The 20,167-nt window shown below is 53.8% G+C and overlaps 2 protein-coding genes across 5 annotated transcripts in view; one reads left to right on the forward strand and one right to left on the reverse strand.

The window, feature by feature from the left end:
* The window catches only part of SLC45A4 (solute carrier family 45 member 4), an 80,274-nt gene extending 78,706 nt beyond the window's left edge, over positions 1–1,568 (forward strand). Inside the window, 1 exon segment of the mRNA XM_049633447.1 lies at positions 904–1,568. Within this exon segment, the coding sequence (XP_049489404.1) occupies positions 904–1,263 (360 nt within the window). The 3' untranslated portion in view covers positions 1,264–1,568.
* A 12,565-nt stretch (positions 1,569–14,133) lies between these two features.
* DENND3 (DENN domain containing 3) overlaps positions 14,134–20,167 on the reverse strand; it is a 53,214-nt gene continuing 47,180 nt past the window's right edge. For 3 of the 4 annotated variants that reach the window (XM_049633420.1, XM_049633424.1, XM_049633423.1), the window contains 3 exons: positions 17,884–18,002; positions 17,668–17,805; positions 14,134–17,500 (listed from right to left, as the gene is read on the reverse strand). In XM_049633420.1, the coding sequence (XP_049489377.1) occupies positions 17,300–17,500; positions 17,668–17,805; positions 17,884–18,002 (458 nt within the window). In that variant the 3' untranslated portion in view covers positions 14,134–17,299. The remainder of the gene's footprint in view (positions 17,501–17,667; positions 17,806–17,883; positions 18,003–20,167) is intronic. The other variant, XM_049633421.1, reaches the window with a different exon arrangement.

A 20,167-nucleotide genomic window follows, 5' to 3' on the forward strand; every position in this document is an offset into this window, starting at 1 on the left:
TTCCCTCCTGTGCTTGCAGAGGGCGGTTCTTTAGTCCTTTGCCCCTGGCACCGAATGGCCGCGGGTATCGCTCTGTTCCGCTGGCGGTGGCCTTGGCGGCGCCCTCGTCCCGTGCGCGCTTGCGGTCCGCCTGGGATGCAGGGTGCGTGTGTGTGGTTTGAGGCAGAAGAGTGTGACCTCGTTCTCCCGCGGACGGGTAGCCGCTTAACGTTAAGGGTCGCGTGGTCCCCACCCGCACTCTGGTGGCGTCCTTGTCCTACGTCGGGTCCCCATCGGGGGTGGGGGGTGGTGTTTCTGCTCCCTGTATCTCTTCCGTCGGTCGGTCTGTCCTCAGACGAGGGTTACCCTGTTCTAAGTCGTTTTGTGATAAGACCCAGGAGCTGGTAGTGTGCGTCCTCCAGTTTTGTTCTTCCTTAAGATCGTCTTGGGCGTTCTTGACCCCTGACTTTTCATCTAAATGTTTAGAATCAGCTTCTGGGCTTAATTGGAAACACACTGATCGCATCGATCAATTTGGGGAGACTTGAAAACATTCCAATGATGAGCCTTTCTGTCCACAGATAGGGTATGTTTTTCTGTTAATTCTTACAGCATACCGATAGATTCTCTTGGACTTCATTTCCAATCACATCATCCGCGTATAATGAGATTTATTTTTTCTTTTCCAATCCTTAATACGTTTTATTTATTTTCCTTGCCTTATTGCAATGGCCAGAACCTCCAATACAGTGTTGAATAGAAGTGGGACGGGGTCGGGGAGACAGGCTGAGTGGTCGCCAAGCAGCTGAGAGGAAGGCAAGTTGCGTTTCCAGACTCTTCTGAGCTAATATTCAAGCCACGGGCATGTTGGCTGATGGTTCGACCGCCCCACGGCCCTCACTGTCCCGCTCTCTTCTCTTGCAGTACGTCCACCACAGCCCCGGGAGCTCCAAGCGTGGCTTTGGCATAGACTGTGCCATCCTCTCCTGCCAGGTGTACATCTCCCAGATCCTGGTGGCGTCCGCCCTCGGGGGTGTGGTCGATGCCGTCGGGACCGTGCGCGTCATCCCCATGGTGGCCTCCGTGGGCTCTTTCTTGGGCTTCCTGACGGCCACGTTCCTGGTGATCTACCCAGACGTGTCGATAGAGGTCAAGGAAGAGCAGAGAGGCCTGTCTTCCCAGCCTTCGGGGGAGAGCGGGGGCGGCGGCGAGAAGCCCACCGTCCTGAGGCTGACCAGGAAGGAGGGCCAGCCGAGGAAGGTGGAGACGGAGTCGATGGTCTGAGCCTCACCCCTGCGCGCGCACATTCCAGGGGGGGTGGCGGGCGGGGCGCTCGCTCGAGCCAGAGTTCCTTCTCGAGACGGGTGGAGACGCGGTAGCTGTAGGGTAGGGTCGGGCCGCTAGGCAAAAACACCACGTTAATTACTTTGTCCACGATTAAAGAAAATCATCTGAAATCTTTTTTTTTTTTTTTTAATTGAAAGAGATCTTGTAATTTCACCTCTTTCATTCTGCAGGTATATTATTCTGCATGTTTTTAAATTATAAACCAGATTTACAATAGCGACAAGCAGTTTAGACAAAAATAAGATGTTCATTTCTAAGGTTACAATTTAAAAACCAAAATAACCTGCTGTCCTTTGCCGTTTGTTACCTGAGTACTTCAGGTGGCAGCCACGCAGTCCGGGACTAAAATCTCTTTATCACGTTCTCTCTGGACGCCTGCAGGTATCTGGACGTTCTGTCAGATCTCCTGTCTTGTTGGTGCTGCAGCTATTGGAGAGTATTTTCCTTTATGATTATTTTAGAAGAAAAGTTTTCCTTTCAAAACTGGTTTTCTTAGGAGAAACAGCATTTCCATTTGTCCTCAGAGATTCTGACAGATGGTGCGTGGGGCAGCCCTGCCTCTGGGCAGCGGGAGGCGGCGGCCGCCCCCCACCAGCGCCCAGGGGAGGCGGGGTCCAGGCAGGTGCACGCGCGTGTCCGTGCCCTGACCCCTGACCCCCGACCCCCGACCCCCCACCCCCCGACCCCGTCGTCTTTGTCCGAAGCTCCCCGGAGAGGTTGTGGGCTCTTCATTGCACTTTGACTCGTGTTTAAACCGTTTGCTGGGGAAATCATGAGGGCAGAGCTCCGGGAGTGGCCTCGCCCCCTGGGTCCTGCCGCCAGGCCTACCTCGGGTGTGTGGGACGGCGGCCCCGGGCGTGTGAGCTCCTGCTGGGCCGCCTCTGACCTCTTCTGACCTCTTCGCCTGCTCACCCCGCTTGACGCCGGAACCCGAACGGTTGCCAGGTGTCCGGGACGGAAGGAAGGGCCGCCCCCCCCGGAGGACTCTGCCCCGTTTCTGCTTTCCGCGTATGAGCCAGACGCGGACTTGGGGGAAGTGCGGTCATCAGATGCTGCAGCTACTTGGAAATGCTTTTCAAACCACAGTCTCTTTATAACTCAGCGGTTTCTGCTTCTCTTACTTGGAATGGTCAGTCTCAGCCTCCTGGTGTCACCTGGACACAGACAGTGGTGATACTTTGCTGCCTCAAGTTTTTTTAAATAAAGAACTTTAAGATGCATGAGGAACCATGCTGCAATATGATCATTCTAAAGCAAATATATATCTATATATATATATTTCAAGATGAGACTAAACAGTTTTTAAATAAATTACTTGAATTTTCTGTGTATTCAAAAGAATGGCCGTGTAGCGTACTTGGCCGGCCCCTGGTCGTGCCGAGCCTCCTGGCCGCCGGTGGCGCGTGCGGGTGGGTTGTGTTTTGTGTCTGTGGAGCTGTGGCGCCTGCCCGCGTCGGTCCCCTTCCACGCAGGAGCCCCGGACCTCAGAGAACCGGCATGAAGACGTGAGCGTTTTCTCTGCGTTCAGACCCGCTGGCCTCGTGAACGTTGAGCTCCGACGGGGAATGTCCGTCGTGCCGCTGGAAGGTGCCGGCATCGACGCGAAGCGCCAGCCACTCGCGTGAGCCCCCGGCCAGGCGCCGTTGGCGGGTCCCCGTTCGCAGCTCGACCCGTGTCCCCCGATGGCCCTGCGGCGGTGGGTCCTCCCGCTTTGGTTCTCGGGGACCGTGGTTGGGGGTCTTCCGACAGCCAGAAGAGTGGGCGGCGGGGGGTACGGGTGGGGGGAGAACGGCCCCGAATCAAGACCTGAAATGAACCAAACGCCTGCCGCGCCCCCCCCTTCCCTCCCCCGCCAGCCCGCCTTCCTTCACCTGTGGCCGGTGCTCACGGACGGCTGGACGCGAGGGGCTTGGCTGGGACTTGGTTTTTAGGTGCGAGGCGCTCAGGGTGGGACCACCATTGAGAACGCAGGTTAACTCTGGAGATCCCAGCCTTAAACTTCCCCGTGATCTGAAATAGCAAAGCCCCCAAAGAACGCTTCGTTGAAGCCACTGTCGGAAGAGTAGTCATGCGCCCCTCCCGGCGACAGCACGGGGCACACACACCTCAGCGCAGAAGGAAGGTGGTTGCGCTTCAGCGGAGATTTAAAGGTTTTGAAGCCGTTGGGGTGTTGATGACCAGGGTGTCTTACTCCTACTCCGTAGGTCCGGTCTGTGCACAGACCTGCGAGGGGAGGGGACGCACCTTGTGGTTTGGATCAGAGGCGGTCCCCGCAGCTGCCTTCCTGGGCCCTTGCTCCGGGTGTGAACAGAGGTGTGCCTCCGCCCTCCCTTGCAGGGACTCGGAAGCCTGAGTGTCTTCACCTGTGTCTTAAGAGCTGAGGGGCCTGGCTGTTTGCACGCTGTGGCTGGTGTGCACCCCGGGGGCGTGTGTCTCGTAAGGCCGTATGTTCCTCAGGCGGACACGGGGGGGACCCTCAGCCCGGTGACTCGGAGGGTTCTGTGTCTGGTGGCTGGACAGGCCGCGAGCGCCCATGGGGTGGGCCTGCGGGTGTGGGTGCCGGGGACAGGCGGAGCCGGCCTGGCGGTGGCCCCGGGGTTTGTGGGCACGGGTCAGAGGGCTCCGAGCTCGGTCGGCAGGCGTTTGGTTTAGCTGCTTGCCGTGTAGTGTAGACGGGCTTGTTGCCTGTAGAAGTCAACTGAGGAAAGGATCTCTCCAGGAAATGACCCACACACGTGCAGCTGAGGTCTTTACCCTCTGCTGGAGCGCCCCTCCGTCCCTGCTCCATGGGCAGAGGGCCTTTGTGACCTTCCGGGTGGCTGGAGGGCCGAGCGTGCCAGCCGCTGTCCGCTGCCCCTCAGACACCCGCCCTTGAAGGTCCTGGAGCCTCCGGGGGCCACGCTGGGGGAGTGCTGAGACCAGTGTTCCCTGAAGGTGGGCAGGCCAGACGGCCAGGCCCTCATCAGAGGCTCGGAGGCTGCAGACAGTGCTCAGGTCCCTTTCTTAAAGGTACCAGGGGGTCTCCTGCCCCCAGATCCCCAAAGTGGAAGCTCTCGGAGGGGCCATACAAAGCAGGGCTCTCCCTCCAGCCTCCCCAGGTGACACAGGCCCCGCCTGGCAGCCTGTGATGCTCACGGGGCACGTTTGGAAAGTACTTCGCAAGGTACCAACTGTTCTGTGTCTAATGGTTCACGCAGCAGCTAGGACGGGTGACGCCTGTCACAGACCCAAGTTTGTAAAACACACAGCAGGTCACCTTGGGAAAGACACACCCAGACGTCCCTTGCCCCAGGCCGCGGCTTCTCACCGAGCTCCCGTCCACCTTCAGTGAGGCGGGTGCCCTTGCGGCCGGTCCCCCCCCCCCCCCCCCCTTCGGGAGGCTGCCGCTGTCTTCTTCGTGTTGTATCTGCAGGCGGCTGCTTCTGAGACAGGCCATCCATCTTCCTACCGGCTTCCGGGCTGGGAGGGGCTGCCCCGATGGCCCCCTCCCTGGGCGCTCCTGAGGGGCGGCCAGCGGGGTACTTGGCCCGGCACCCACTGGGAGCGGTCGGCTCGGCACAACCCTGGACACCCGTCACATTACCTCCTCAGGAAGCCAGCTGCCACCTTCCTGGCCCAAACCCCCAGCCTGGCGCCGGGGACCTCCTGGAGAGGGGGGTCCCCACCTGCCCCCCCCCCCCCACCGTCTGCTGAATCCCCTTGCCCTCCATGTGCTGCGAACCGAGACTGCCTCTTGGTGGCAGAAGGACCTGCTTGTCGGAAATGCCTCTTGTTACCAGAGACACTCCCCAGGCCTCTCGGAACAAAACTATTTAGTTCCATTGTGAACTGGCCACGGGACAACTTGTTTTTATCAACTTATTAAGTTGGAGCACTGTAACAGCTCTTGCTGATTTAGCAACGACGTCGTGTGTGTGTGTGTGTGTGTGTGTGTTAAACACATGTTTTATGGGGAAAGGGGATCATAAAGCAGAGTGTAGTGTCGCACGTTAACCTTTCCATCCGGTGGCCAGAGTGGCCTGGTGTGTGTGTGTCCGTGCACAGAGCCTCTGGTTCTGTGCTTGTTTTCAGGTGTATACTCGGCTTGTGTGTTCATTTCTGTTGTGCACATGGTTCTGTTTGTGGAACGCTCTGCCTCCTCCTGGCCTGTGACCAGGGCCCCTTGTGTCTGTTTTGCTGTCACTCTGTGGTTAAATCGTAATAAACTTTTCCCTACCAGGTGACCATGTGGGTGTGTCTGTGTCACTTACCCAGGGCCCCTCCCTGTGTCTGGGCTGGGGACCCGGGGCTGCCCCTGCCCACCCCCCAGCCTGCGTGAGTCCGGTGGGGGGCGGGCAGAGAGCCCCAAGGCTTGCCAGTAAGTGTGGACTGAGTATGGGCCCCTGAAGTCTCCGGAATCCCAGCCCCCGAGTTCACAAACCTGGGGGCCCACGTTGGAACCCCAGCAGGGGCCTCACTCAGCCCCCGCCCCCCCCCCAAGTCCAGCTCCCTCTGCCAGAGCTGAGGAGGTCTCGGCTCTGCCCGCCTCTCCTGGTCCAGGTTGAGGGCTCTGGCCCAGCCTGCCTGGGAGGACGCCCACCCTGTGTGCTGCATGGCTGGTCACGCGTCACTGGCCCTGTCACGGCCCATCCAGTGCTAGGGTCCCGGGCTGGCGTGGCCGCAGGTCTGGCAGGCACCTCCAGCCACACAGGTAAGCAGCCAGGCCGCGGGGCTGGGGTGCCTGCACCTCAGGCCGGGTGGGGCCCTGCTTTGCGGAAGCTGCTGCCACCCCTGCTCGGCCCCAGAGGAAATGGGGGGGGGTGGGGGTGGGGGTGGCCCAAGGCCGCCTCTGACCCGGGACCACAGGTTGGTTGGTTCAAAGGCTCCACGGCGGGGGCGGGGGCGCTGGGCGGGGCTGGGGGGAGAGGCGCGTAGGGCTCCTGCACGCCCGCAGCCACAGCGCCCCCTGCCGCCCAAAGGCCGCGCCTCCCCCTTCGCACCACCGCAGAATCGGCTGTTTCCACAAAAACGCAGGCACCGCAGGGTTTGCAGTCTGCGTGTTCTGTTTAGCGGGATATTTAATCATCTTGTTAGCACACGTAGGTCTGCGACTTTTATTTTTATTTTAGAGAGCGCGAGCAGGGGTGGGGCAGAGGGGGAGAGAGAATCCCAAGCAGGCTCCAAGCTCAGCGCGGTGCTGTTGCGGGGCTCGATCCCACAAAGCTGGGATCACGACCTGAGCCAAAATCAAGAATTGGATGCTCAACCGACTGAGCCACTCAGGTGCCCCAGCTAGGGGCACTACATCCTTCTAACAGGATAAACGGGGGGTGGGCGGGTGGGGGGTGTTTGTTAGAAAGTGAAGTTTTCTTTATCTGTTTACCTGTGTATATCACATCCGTCTTTCTAAAGACACAGCAGTAATGTAATTTTTCTGGGTGGCGCGCTTGAGGATTTTCCTGGGCAGAGTGGGACACCTCAAGTAGGGTGTATGTAGACAAGAACAGTTTGTGAAAAGAGCTCAATTATTCATGAGGTCGCACAGCTGGCTGTTAGCTCAGTCTGGAGAACACATCAGCTGTAATTATCAGCTTTTTATTTGCTTCCATTTGCACGGCTCTTTTCATCATTATGGTACTTGGTTCTTCCAACAAATGGAGGGGAGGAGACCGTATTATAATTTTTAGGTCAGGAAACCGCTCTGGGAGATACCGAAAGGTGGACAGTGTCATATTCCAGGCTCTTAGAAGTGAAACGAAACATATACACACATACACTCAGACAAGGGCGGGAGTCCTGGAAGGATGGAAAGCAGACAGAATCCGACTGAAAAAGGAGGCGCGATCTGAAGTGCTCGCGGTGCCACGCAGAGGTAGAGGATCCCTGCAGAGGCGGATCCGGAGGCAACGGACACACCCCACCCCGATCTACCTGTTGGAAGGCGGTCCTCCGGGAACAGGCACGGGAGACTCGGGACCTGGCTGGGTCTACACCGTACAGAGTGAGTAGAGATGTGGCGTCACCTTGTCCATGTGACAAGATTTGTGTGTGTGTGTGTGTGTGTGTGTGTGTTAAAAATTAGCTTTATTCAGGTATAATTTACATGCAATAAGATTGACCGGCTTGATTTTTATTTTAAAAAATCATTTTAAGAAATTAAAATTTTTTTAAATCTAGCGAGTGAGCGTGCACGTACAAGTGGTAGAGGGGCAGAGGGAGAGGGAGAGAGAATCCTAAGCAGGTTGTGTGCAGTGTCAGCGTGTGGCCCGACGTGGGGCTCACACTCACAAACTGTGGGATCATGACATGAGCCGAAATCAAGAGTCGGACGCTCGAGCGCCTGAGCCACCCAGGCGTCCCCAAGATTGACCAATACTAAATGCACAACTTGGTACGTTCGGACCAACATAATGGCATCCACCTCTGTAATCGTGATCGATAGTGACTCAAAAGCTTGCACATACGCACAGCTGTGGTACAACCCAGTAGTTTCGAACACGCCAAGGGGTGCGCCCCAGAGAACGTGCAAACACGCGTTCAGGCAAAAACCTCCACACACACGTTCACGGCAACACGTGTTCCCTGTTGTAGGCATGCCTCCTGCCACCTCTCAAGTGTAACAACCACGGATCTGCTCTGCGTCACCACCATCGTTGCCTCGAGTTCGTGGACGTGGAATCACACGGCGGGGACGGCTTTTGTGCACAGTTTCTCTCGTTCGGTATAGAATTTTTGAGACCCACGTAATTTCAGGTATCATTACCTTGATGAGGGCCCCGGTAAACGAGCATGCCACCCCGTGTGCTTATCCATTCAGCTCACGGACACGGAGACTGTTTGTACGTTGTGGTTATTACGACCGAAACCGCGGTGCACAGCTGAGCACTTTGGGTGTTCCCTTCTCTTCCAGAAGTGCCTGAGAGGGATGGCTGGGTCCTGTGGGTGTGTAGATTTTAACTCTATGAAAAGCCGCCCTATGTTTCCCAGTGGGGCTCCGCACGCCCCTGGCAATGACCGAGGGTCCTAGGTGCTTCACCTCGTGGCCGGCTTCTGGCCAGTGCAGCTGAAACCGGCTCGTGTAACACGCGGTCTCGCTCTGGCTGTGGTGAGCACATCCTTGCACGTGAAGCCTCCTTCCCGTGTTTGCCATCTGTGCATCTTCCGGAGTGGAATGTCCAGCTGGACTTTTTGCCTCAGGTCCTTCATCTGGTAAATATTTTTCGAGTATTTTCTCCTAGTCTCCGAGGGAAAGAAGAGTGCCTTGTTCCTGAATCGAGAGGGAGAGGTGGAGTCTTTGGCCGTTAAGTGTAGTGTTTGCTGTGGGGCCGTTGTAGTGGCTCCTGATTGAGCCGACACTCTGTTCCCGGCTCGCGGAGAGCTTTCGTCGTGCGTGGACGCTGCATCATGTCACGTGTGCTTTCTGAGTCTGTTGAGATGAACAGGTGGTTTCTCTTTCTGAGTTTGTTAATAGGGTGAATCCATCAGCCGGTCTCGAATGTTACATACCAGGCTTGCATTCCTGGGATGAATTCCACTTGGTCGTAGGTATTGTCCTTGTTATTTATCGCCGGAATCGAATTTCTAAAATGTTATTAAAGATTTAAGGTTCATGAAACGAAATGGTTCTGTTTGTTCCCTTTGTAATGTCCTGTCTGGCTTTGGTAGCCAGGTAATACTGGGCTCATAATGAGACGGCAAAGTGTTCACTCTTCTTGTTTTTATGAAAAAAAAATTAGCATAGAATTTATATTTATTCCCCGTATGTTTGGGAGAGCTCATCGGCGAATTCTCTGTCAAGTTTTCTTCATGTGAAGGTTTTAAGGGATGGGTTCAATCTCCTGGTTCAATAGAGGGCTCCCCAGGTTCTCTGTTTCTTCTGGAATGAGCTTTGGTTGCTTGTGCCTTTCAAATACTGTTGTCGTTCCAGCCGAGTTGTCAAATTTATTGGCATCCAATTTGAAATATCCACGTATTATCTCTCCCAATAGCTTATAGGATCCATAGTGACTTTTTTTTGTTGTGGTTTTTAATTGAGGTGAACTTACAGCGACGGGCACAGAGGCGTGTGAGAGTGCGAGTTTTGACATATGCACACCCCAGAGTAACTAACGTAAAGTCTGCACAGGACATCCCTTTCACTCCAGAAGGTTCTCCTGATGCCTTCGAATTCAGTCCCACCCTACACTTAGACCGATGACATTAGACGTCAGGAACCACTGCCATGAAATTCAGTCACCGTGCATCGGTTTTGTCTGTTTTGGACTTCATATGAGTGGAAACATACACTCCTACAGTTGGTAGCCCTTCTGTCTGGCTGCTTCCACTCAGCACACTCCTTCGGAGAGTTGTCCACACTGCTGGGTGCGTAGCGGGTCAGTCCCCTTTCACTGATGTAGAGTAAGTATTCCACTGTAAGGACATGCCACATCCATTTTCTGGTTGATGGGGGTTTCCAGTTTAGGGCTGTTACAAATAAAGATGCTGCGGGGCGCCCGGGTGGCTCGGTCGGTTAAGCGTCTGACTTCAGCTCAGGTCGTGATCTTGTAGTCTGTGGGTTCGAGCCCCGTGTCAGGCTCTGTGCTGACAGCTCGGAGTCTGGGCCTGCTTCCGATTCTGTGTCTCCCTTGCTCTCTGCCCCTCCCCCGCTCATGCTCTCTCTCACTCTCAGAAATGAATAAATGTTAAAAAACAAATAAAGATGCTGTGAATATAGTCTCAAGAGTCTCTTTGTACACCTAGGTTTTCATTCCTCTTGGGTAGGCGAGGTATGGAATTGTGGGCTTGTAGGGTAGGTATGTGCCCATAAGGAACTGGCAGGCAGTTCTCCCAAAGTGGTTATGCTATTTTTGTGCAGCAGTGAGTTACTACTGTTATACACGGTAAGTTCATTTGCTTCATACCCTAATCCATATTCGTGATTGTGCTCTTTAATATTAACCATTCTAATGAATATCAGGTGGTATTTCATCGGGGTTTAATACGTCTTCTCTAATGACTCATGTTTTTTAAGCATCTTTTCAAATTGGCCATCCATATATCCTCATTGGTAAAGGGTCCTTTGCCCATTTTCAAATTGAGTAGTTTGACTTTTTATTGATTTGTAGAGGCTCTTTATATTTTATGGATCTACGTCTTTGGCAGATATAGCATTGTAAATATTTTCTGTCAGTCTGGTTTTTCTTTTAAATGGTTATTTATTTATTTTGAGAGAGAGACAGGCAGACAGTGAGCAGGGAAGGGGCAGAGAGAGAGAGGGAGAGAAAAACAACAGAATTCGAAGCAGCCTCCGGGCTGACATCACAGAGCCTGACGTGGGGCTTGAACTCATGAACTGCGAGCTCATGACCTGAGCCAAAGTCGGACGCCGAACCGACGGAGCCACCCAGGCGCCCCTTTTTGGGGAAGCTTTAAATCACATAGTGTGAGTCCTTCAGCTTTGATGTTTTTCAAGGTCATCTTGACTATCCACCTTTGCATTTCTGTGTGCACGTGTGTGTGCGCGCACGCTGAGTTGTCAATACATATTTTTAAAAATTGTGTTGGGATTTGGACTGGAATTAAATTGAATCCACTCGGTTTTCTTGGAGAGAACTAACATCTTTCAGTAGTTAGTCTTCTCAGCCATAAATACAGTATGTTTTTTCATTTCTTTAGGCCTTTTCAAACTTCTCAGCGGTGTTTTTGAGCTCTCAGTGTACAGGTCTCGCCCATCTTAAAGTTTATTCCTACTTGATGTGTTTTTAAAGTAAGTCCTAGTTTTTACATTTTCCAACTTTTTGCTGTTAAAATACAGAAATGCAGTCATTCTGTATTGAATTTGTATCCGTGATCTTGCTAAATTTGCTTGCTCTCGTAGTTTCTTAAAAAATAGATTATGATTAATGTAACCAATAAAGCTGGCTATGAATAGATTGTTTTGTCTTTTTTTTTTTTTAATTTCTCCCAGAGAGAGTGTGTGCATGCATGCGTGTGAGTGGGTGAGGGGTCAGGGGGAGGGAGAGAGAATTCCTTTTTTTTTTTTTTTTAATACAATTTATTGTCAAGTTGGCTAACATACAGTGCGTAAAGTGTGCTCTTGGTTTTGGGGTAGGTTCCCGTGGTTCATCACTTACATATAACACCCAGGGCTCATCCCAACAAGCGCCCTCCTCAAAGCCCATCACCCACTCTCCCCTCTCCCCCCCCCCCCCCCCCCATCAACGCTCAGTCTGTTCTCTGTATTTAAGAGTCTCATCGTTTGTCTCCCTCCCTCTCTGTTTGTAACTATTTTCCCCCTCCCCCTCCCCATGGTCGTCTTTTCAGTTTCTCAGGATCCACCTATGAGTGAAAACATGGTATCTGTCTTTCTCCAACTGACTTATTTCACTCAGCATAATACCCTCCGGTTCCATCCACGTTGCTACAAAAGGCCAGATTTCATTCTTTATCATGGCCAAGTAGTATTCCGCTGTGTATATAAACCACAGCTTCTGTATCCATCCGTCAGTTGATGGACATTTAGGCTCTTTCCATAATTTGGCTATTGTTGAAAGTGCTGCTACAAACATTGGGGTTCAAGTGCCCCTATGCATCAGTACTCCTGTATCCCACGGGTAAATTCCTAGCAGTGCTATTGGTGGGTTGTAGGGTAGTTCTTAATTTTTTTTAAATTTTTTGAGGAAGCTCCACAGTTTTCCAGAGCGGCTGCACCAGTTTGCATTCCCACCAGCAGTGCAAGAGGGTTCCCACTGACAGAATTCCAAGCAGGCTCCACACTGAACTCAGAGCCCAACTCGGGGCTCAATCCCACGACCCTGAGATCATGACCTGAGCAGAAATCAAGAGTCAGACACTCAACTGACTAAGCCCCCCAGGTGCCCTGATAGTTTTGTCCTTCTGGTCCAATCTTCTTCTTTTTCTTTTTTTTTTTAATTTTTGGGACAGAGAGAGACAGAGCATGAACGGGGGAGGGGCAGAGAGAGAGGGAGACACAGAATCGGAAACAGGCTCCAGGCTCCGAGCCATCAGCCCAGAGCCTGACGCGGGGCTCGAACTCACGGACCGCGAGATCGTGACCTGGCTGAAGTCGGACGCTTAACCGACTGCGCCACCCAGGCGCCCCTCCAATCTTCTAATTATTTATTTTTGCCTTCATGCAGTTGGCCAGGATGTGACGTGCGGTGTCAAATGGGGGGTCGAAAGCGTGCGTCCTTACCCTGTCCTCCGTCTTAGAGGGGAGGGGAGTAGCCAGATGGCCCCCATCAGGCATGACGTCTGCGGCAGGTTCCCGAGGGCACTATCGGTCTGAGGAAGTTCCCTTTCAGTTTGCCAGCATATTTACCGTGAATGGCTATTTTATTGTGTCCGTTTCTTCCGGCATCTGTGGAGATGACGGTTGTGGCTTTTCTCCTTTATTCTGCTAACATGTGGAATTTACAGATGATTTCCAAGTGTTAAATTAACGTTGCATCTCTGGATGCACTTGGTCATGCTGTATTATCCTTCTAAAATGTTGCCGGATTCAGTTCACTAATATTTTGTTCACAAAGTTTGCATCCATGGTTGAGGGGAACTGATCTGTAATTTTATTTTTGTCGGATTCTAGTACAGGGTCACACTGGTCTCCTAAGTGAATCAGGAAGTGCTCTCTATCCTGAGACATTTCTGTGGGTTTTCAATATTCCATCCTTAAGAGTTTGTTACATTCACTAACGAAATCCACAAGGCCTGGGGTTTTCTGAGTGGGAAGGATTCTGACTAGTCAATTTCCTTAGTAGATGTAGGACTGTAATTATTATTTCTAAAGGATTATTTTGAGAAAAAGTGCATGGCGGGGGGGGGGGGGGGGGGAGACAGAGAGAAAGAAACCCAGGCAGGCTCCACAGTGTCAGTGCAGAGCTCTGAAAGAGGCTCCATCCCAAAGAACCAGGAGATCATGACCTGAGCTAAAATTGACACACGCAAGCAACTGTGCCCTCGGGGCTCCCAGGACTGTTTTCTATTTTTTGCGCTGGTTTCATGAAGGTGTTTCTCAAGAAATGTGTATATTGAATCAACTTTATTGCCATAAAGTTGTTCATGGTACCGTTTTGGTGTCTATCAGTGAAATCATCCTTTCATGATGTTGATAATTTGCCCCTTTTTTCGTGGTTGGTTTTACTAGACTTTACCAATTACTTTACAGAACCAACTTTTGGCTTTGTTGATTGTGGTTTTCATTTCATTGATTTTGGTCTTATCTTTGTTATTTCCCTCCTTTACTTATTTTGGATTAAATATGGAGGTTTAATTTTAAACCTTTCTTCTAGTAGAGGCATTTGGGGGCGCCCGGGTGGCTCAGTCGGTTAAGCATCTGACCCTTGGTTTCGGCTCAGGTCGTGATCTCACAGTTCATGGGATCGAGCCCCACATCGGGCTCTGTGCTGAAAGCATGGATCCTGCTTGGGATTCTGCCTCCCTCTCTCTGGCCCTGCCTCGCTCACGTGCGCGCACACACTCTCTCAACGTGAATAAACAAGCTTTAAAGAAAAAGAATAAATGACAAAGCCCTTAAAAAAAAATAGAGGCATTTAAAGCTATAGCTTTTCTAAGGACTGCTTTAACTGCACCCCACAAATTTAGTATTTTCTAATTTCCTTTGTGATACTATTGACCCATAGGTTATTTGGAAGTAATTTTTAATTTGCAATATAATTTCAATTTGGGGATTTTTAGGCAATTACTGCTGTTAATTTCCAGTCTAAGTTTTGGTATGGTCTGAGAACATATTCTGTAAGATTTAAATTTTTTCACTTATTTTATGGTCCAGCACATGGTCTAGCTTGAACACTCCATGTGCACCTGAAAAGAAGGGATATTCTGCTATTGTGAGGGGTAATGTATAATGCCAGGTCTCGCTGGTGGACGGTGGGGAATGTTCTATGTGCTTGTTAATGTTTTGTCCACTGGTTCTGTCACTTACCGAAGAGAAGGGTGTTAACGTCTCCCAACTACTGTGGACGTGACCATCTCCTCCTATGGTTCCTCCACGTTTCCCTCAAGGGTCTCGAATCTCCGTTAAGTGCTCTCAAGGATTATTACATTGTATGAATTAATAATGGCACCACTATGAACTGAGTCGCCTTTTCAGCACCACGCACACCGTGTCTGTACCTTGAGTTGGAGGCTGTTTTGTCGGACACGCATAGCTGTGCGTACCCCACCCCCGCCCACTGCCCCCGGGCTCTTCTCCCGGGTGTTTGTATATTTAACGTGCGTCTCTTGTAGATGATGTGCCTGGTGGTCTCTTGTGTCTTCTCTTCTTCTGAGGACACCTGTCACTGTATTTAGGGCCCTCCCTAAGCCAGGATGACCTCATCTGGAGATCTCTAGGGCCACCCCCACAGCCTCTGGGGGCAGGGCCTCAGAAAGGGCCGCTGCTCAGCCTCCTTCAGCCACTGTTGCCTCTTTACAAGCTCTTTCTGAATATTTTCACAAGAGCCCGGCAAGCAGCCTGGGTGGATATTCCCTGGGCTGTTCTGGGCCCAGCAGCGGAATGCCCTTCACAGCCACCAAACCAACCCAGCATGAAGGAATGCCCTCCGCTTTATAGGCGGCCGGCCCCGTGGCCTCACCCAGGGCCTCGGGCCCCCGCTCTGGTCCAGGGCACAGAAACCCAGAGCTTTGGAGTCCCTGTGTGCGCTTGGGGTCACGTACAGCTGAGCGGCGGCTCACAGATGAGCCTCTCTGCCTCACCTCCTGGGGGCCCCGTGGCGTTGCTGTAAGAAATACAAACACTTCCAGGCACTGGAGACAGCAGGGCAACTCTGCCTGGCTTTCTATCCACACCCTCCTCAGCCATGGGGAGAAAGCACCCCTTCGTCTTCCTAAGGAATCTTCTAGGAATGGACAGAAGTCATGCACTTTTAATTCAGACGTTACAATCACATCCGATACCAAGGCTGTCATTTGAGAGCAGCCGGTGAGTTCACATCTTCGGAGAACAAATCACCAAGACCAGTGATCATCTTTAACTTCAGCAGTAAGTTAAAGTGGGGCAAGATTTGGTCGGCGTTGTGGAGCCGTGCCAGCACCCAAAAGCAAGCTTTCTCTCCCGCTGTCTGAAATACAGCTGGAGAGCTGAAGCTGTAATAGATTGGCTTCTAGTACAAGATAAACACTTTTTTGGTACCAACTGAATTCAGGTTCCTGAAGCCAAGGCAAGGAGGGCATTGTCTGCTGAATGAATTCCAGCTCATTTGGGGCTCTCCTACGACACCTCAGTCATCGTGGACCCTCTTCAGGTCACCGAGGAAATACCGAAGGCATAAAGCACCCTTTCCATTTCAACAAGCCCCACTGGCCACTCTATCACTGTCAAGTAAGATCTTGGAAATGATCACCAAGAATAAAGGAAATGAAACGCCTGCATTAGAACAACTTGATGGGCGCTCGGAATTAACAGCAAATCCAAAGGGGTCCTGTCTTATTTCACAGATCTCTCCCACCGGTTAATGTTGGATAAAGAACGAAAACAAGACCTCAGTCTTTAATAAAGGAATTTACTGTTGACAAGGTGAAAACGCCTGGTCACGTGTGGACGGACATTAAATAATTCATGTGTGTTTCTGACAGGATTTGACCGCAATCTTCCATGTGTTTGCAAAAGCAGAATTCAACCTCCCGCACTTTGTTTATGGCCGAGTCTTCCTTCTGGAAGTCGGGAGCGCACCCCCTTTGTAAGCATAGTCATGGGGGCATGAGGCCACCTGGCTGTTCTCTGTACCACATTCCCAGAGCACCCCAAAATCTGGGTCAGTGGTCTGGACCTTGCAAAACGCTTAGGTCCTGTAGACCCAGCCCGGGTCCTGGTCAAAGCTTTCGTCTGGAGATCCTGTAGCTGCTACCAGAACTTGGCCAGAGACCCTCTGAGACCTCCCAGGGTGAGTGAGGTCCAGCACAGTGTCTGATTCCAAAAGCCCAGGGCAGAGTCCAGCAGGCCCCTCCGTGGCTGAGCTCGTGGCGGGTCCACGGGGGACAGGCCACGGGCCCTCACACGGTGAGTCAGGCGGGTGCCCCCTCCACAGCCCAGAACCCTCCCTGCCGGACCCTGAGGGAATGAAATCTCAATGTTATAGTACAAACGTATAAAAGGTCTTTTTCTGCAAATGTGTAGTTATTTAGAGCTAATGAGATCCTCTTCGGTTAAATAATCAAGCACCTCCTACGGACATGTCTGGCGTGCACTCCACAGGCAGACAGGTGAAACGTACGTTAAGGCAAATGACGGCAACTTCACCGGAAGATGAGGTTGTGTGTGCTATTTTAGACGGAAGTTTTCGCCTGTGATCTTTGGTAGAAAAGTTTCTCTAGGTTTCTTCATCATAAGAATTTCGCCTTAGTTAAATCCAGAGCCTGCCTGAGCGAGCCCAACCCCTGTGCACACACCCTTATCGCATTCTGTCCCCTCCCTGTCCCCTCTTGGGTCACCTGCTCTGATGGGGACAGCAAGGGCAGGCACAAATCCGTTCAACCACAAAGCAGTCATTTAAAAAACACCTCCTCTCGTGAACTTTTCTGGCCACAAGAAGCCAACCGAAGGCCGTAGGCCTCCTGTAAGCCTGATGCTTAAAATGTATTCATTGAATGAAGTAGAGAAGGCAGAACCAGAGAAATGAGGTCTGCAGGTCGTATGTGATCTGGCTAAATCCCTTCTGACTGGCTCCGGCACTCGCCCTTGGTCATGGGTTCTGGAACCTTCTAGACGACACTGGGTAACTTCACAGAGGTTATTAGCAAGTTGATGCATCCGCCTGCCTGAGAAGCACCCCAACCCGAAACACTGTTGGCACAGTTTAATCAGGAAAGTGCGAGAGAGAAAGTGCGTTATGCGTCGGGAGGCCGAGGAGCCAAACGGGCACGTGCAAGGGACACAGCGGTGCCCCCACCCCCAGCCACCACCTCCGGAGAGCGCCGGCGAGGGGCGGAAGGCACGCGGCCCTCAGAGCACAGCCCGGCTCGGCACGTTCACCCACGTTTACTCGACTTTCCAGATGGCGATCTTCCCCTCCCCGCTGCCCGACCCGCTCAGCACGTATCTGTCCTCTGCCGAGCACAGGGTCTTTACCGCGTCCGTGTGGGCCACCAGCTCCTTTTCCACCGTCTTCCTCTGGGCGTCGATCACATAGATTTTCCCTTTGTACTTCCCCTGTGACCGGCCTGTGCCGCCTACCCAGATCTGCCAAGGAGAGACGGAGGGGGCGTCGGCCACACGCCGCCGGGCCTGGGCAGGGAGACCCCTGCGCGCCCCCAAATCCAGTCCTCCCCGGACCGGCCTCGACGGCCGGGCAGGAGCCGGGGGCGGCGGGGCGGGGGTGCTCCGGGGAGGCGTGGCCCCGGCCGTACCTGCTTCTTCACCCTGATCATGCAGCTGACCTCGGCGCAGTCCTGCAGGTGGACCCGCTGAGGGGGCCGGGCCAGGTCCCTGAGGCTCCAGATGTAGACGCCGTCCAGCCCGGCACACGCCGCCCACAGCTGCTCCTGCTGAAACGGGAATCACAGTGTGGCTGGTGGCCGCGCCCGCTCCGCTGTGCCGCCGGAGGGCGCTGCCGGGACGGGTACCTCGGGGAGGAGCTGGAAACCCAGGAAGGAGGTGCTCGCGTCCTTAGAGTTCTCCTCCACCTTCAGTTCCTGACGAAGAGATCCACCCGTCGTCACGACCACGATGCCGCTACCTGTGCCTGCGGAGCAGAAGAGCCAGCGTGAGGGAAGGCGGGTGCCCCGGGGCCGCCGGGAAGGTCAAGCGGCTGCCGCCCGGTGCCGGCTCGGGCGCTGGCACGCTGCTCCCAGGACCCCGGTGACCGTCCGCCCCGCGGCCCCTCCTGAGGCTTTGCAAACGCGGACGTCCCGGGTCTCCCCTGTCACTAGAAGGCGCGGCCTGCCCTCACCCTGTCCCTGTCGGCGCTTAGAACTCCAGGGGACAGCGCCACAGGCCACTAAGTGCTTCCGTTTACGGCTCAAGGGAAAGGTCGTCTTGCAAGCCAAGCGTCTGCACGTCCCGAGAGCTACAGGGCACCAGGCTCCAGGCAGCGGGGAACGTGGAGACACCGGCTGCGGGGCAGCCCCGGACACAGGGACAGAAACACCGTGAAGCCCGTCCTTGTCTTCCGTGCTTCCTGCTTGGCCGCCCCGCCCCTGGTGCTGCGGCCACCGGGCCAGCCTCGCACACATGGGGGCAGGAGGGCACAGCAGCCCATGAGGTGAACGTGGGAGCGGCCCCGGGCTGTGCCACTCCGGCTTCCCGTCCCCTGCGAGCGGACCCCAGGACCCCCGGCACTCGGCCTCGACGCAGAGGACCCCTGCCGGCCGTGGCCACCCCAGGACTGGAAGCCCAGCTGAGTTTTCAGTCATGGAAAGTGCGAGGGGCCGTCACATCGCCTTCCTGCTTCTAGGCTCCGTTCGGTGTGGTTTTTCTGAGACCTGATAAGCAAAGCCTCATCCGTGGGGAGCCTGACAGCCAGAAACCCTTACCTACTTGGACTGAGCCGTGAGGCCCCAGGACACCTGCTGCTGGCTGGGAGCACCTGGGCTCACCCTGTGGAGAGGCACTTCTGTCCCCCTCCCCAGAGCCCTCCTCAGTGCGCTGGACGCGTGGCCCCAGGAAGCGGCCCCGGCAGAATGAGCCCCAGTACGTGAAGCTGGCGTGGACAGAAGAGGCTGCCGTCACCAACGCTCAGCGCACCGAGGACCGTGGCTCTCGAAGGGGAGGGTGGGATTTCTATCTCACTTTTCTTTCCGAAGTTTATTTTATTTTGAGAGGGAGCAAGGGTGAGCACAAGTGGGGGCGGGGCAGAGAGAGAAGGAGAGGCTCAGTCGGGCTCTGAGCTGTCAGCATTGAGCCCTTGCGGGGCTCGAACTCACAAACAGCAATCATGACCTGAGCTGATATCAAGAGCCGAATACTCCACCAACTGAGCCCCCCAGGCACCCCCTCTAGCTCACTTTTTTTACTATTTATTTATTTTTGAGAGAGAGACAGAGACAGAGAGCAGGGGAGGAACAGAGAGAGAGGGAGACACGGAATCCGAAGCAGCTCCAGGCTCCAGGCTCTGAGCCGTCAGCACAGAGCCCGATGTGGGACTCAAACCCACGAACCGCGAGATCATGACGTGAGCCGAAGTCGGACGCTCAACCGACTGAGCCACCCAGGCGCCCCTCTAGCTCACTCTTCCAATGAAGACACACACTCCAAGAGCCCGTGAGGGACCTGCCCAAAGTGATCAGCTGCCCAGAGACCAAGCCTGGATTTGAACCCGGACGTGCCTACCTGAAGGCCACGGCCTGAGCCACGGGTGCGCCAGCAACCTCAAGGTGCAGACGTCCACCTGCAGGTGTGGGACTGGGGTCTACTCCCCACCTAGGAGATGACCTGGGCACACGGCGTGGGCTGCTTCCCCTGCAGCCCCGGGGGTAGACACGAAGGTCTCACATGGTGCTACTGGGCTAGAACATTCCAGCCCCTCAGGCTCACAATCTTCCAGGTTCCGCCTCAGTGCACACAGATGTCCCGAGTTAACACAGACACGGACACGGGCCCGGCATGTGCACTGGTAACACGTGATGAGCGACCCAGATTTCTGCTTGTGACTCTCATTCGGGGACAACACTTTCTAGGCACGTGCTCTCTGTTGCCTCAAGAAAGTCTGCATTTGTCTTGTACTTTTCTCGTTGTTGTTAAATAGGAAAACTGCTTACCGCGTTCAGTTAACTTGGAAGGTAAAAGGGATTCTGTCCTTAGAGCAAAGCTATCTGTCCTCACTCTAATCTGTTACCTCCCTCCCTGCATTTAACAGGCACCTTTTAGCCCAAGGTCTGGTCAGCTCTGAGTCCAAAATGCATCCAGGGG

The sequence above is a fragment of the Panthera uncia genome, chromosome F2, assembly GCF_023721935.1.
Source record: "Panthera uncia isolate 11264 chromosome F2, Puncia_PCG_1.0, whole genome shotgun sequence".
NCBI lineage: Eukaryota > Metazoa > Chordata > Mammalia > Carnivora > Felidae > Panthera > Panthera uncia.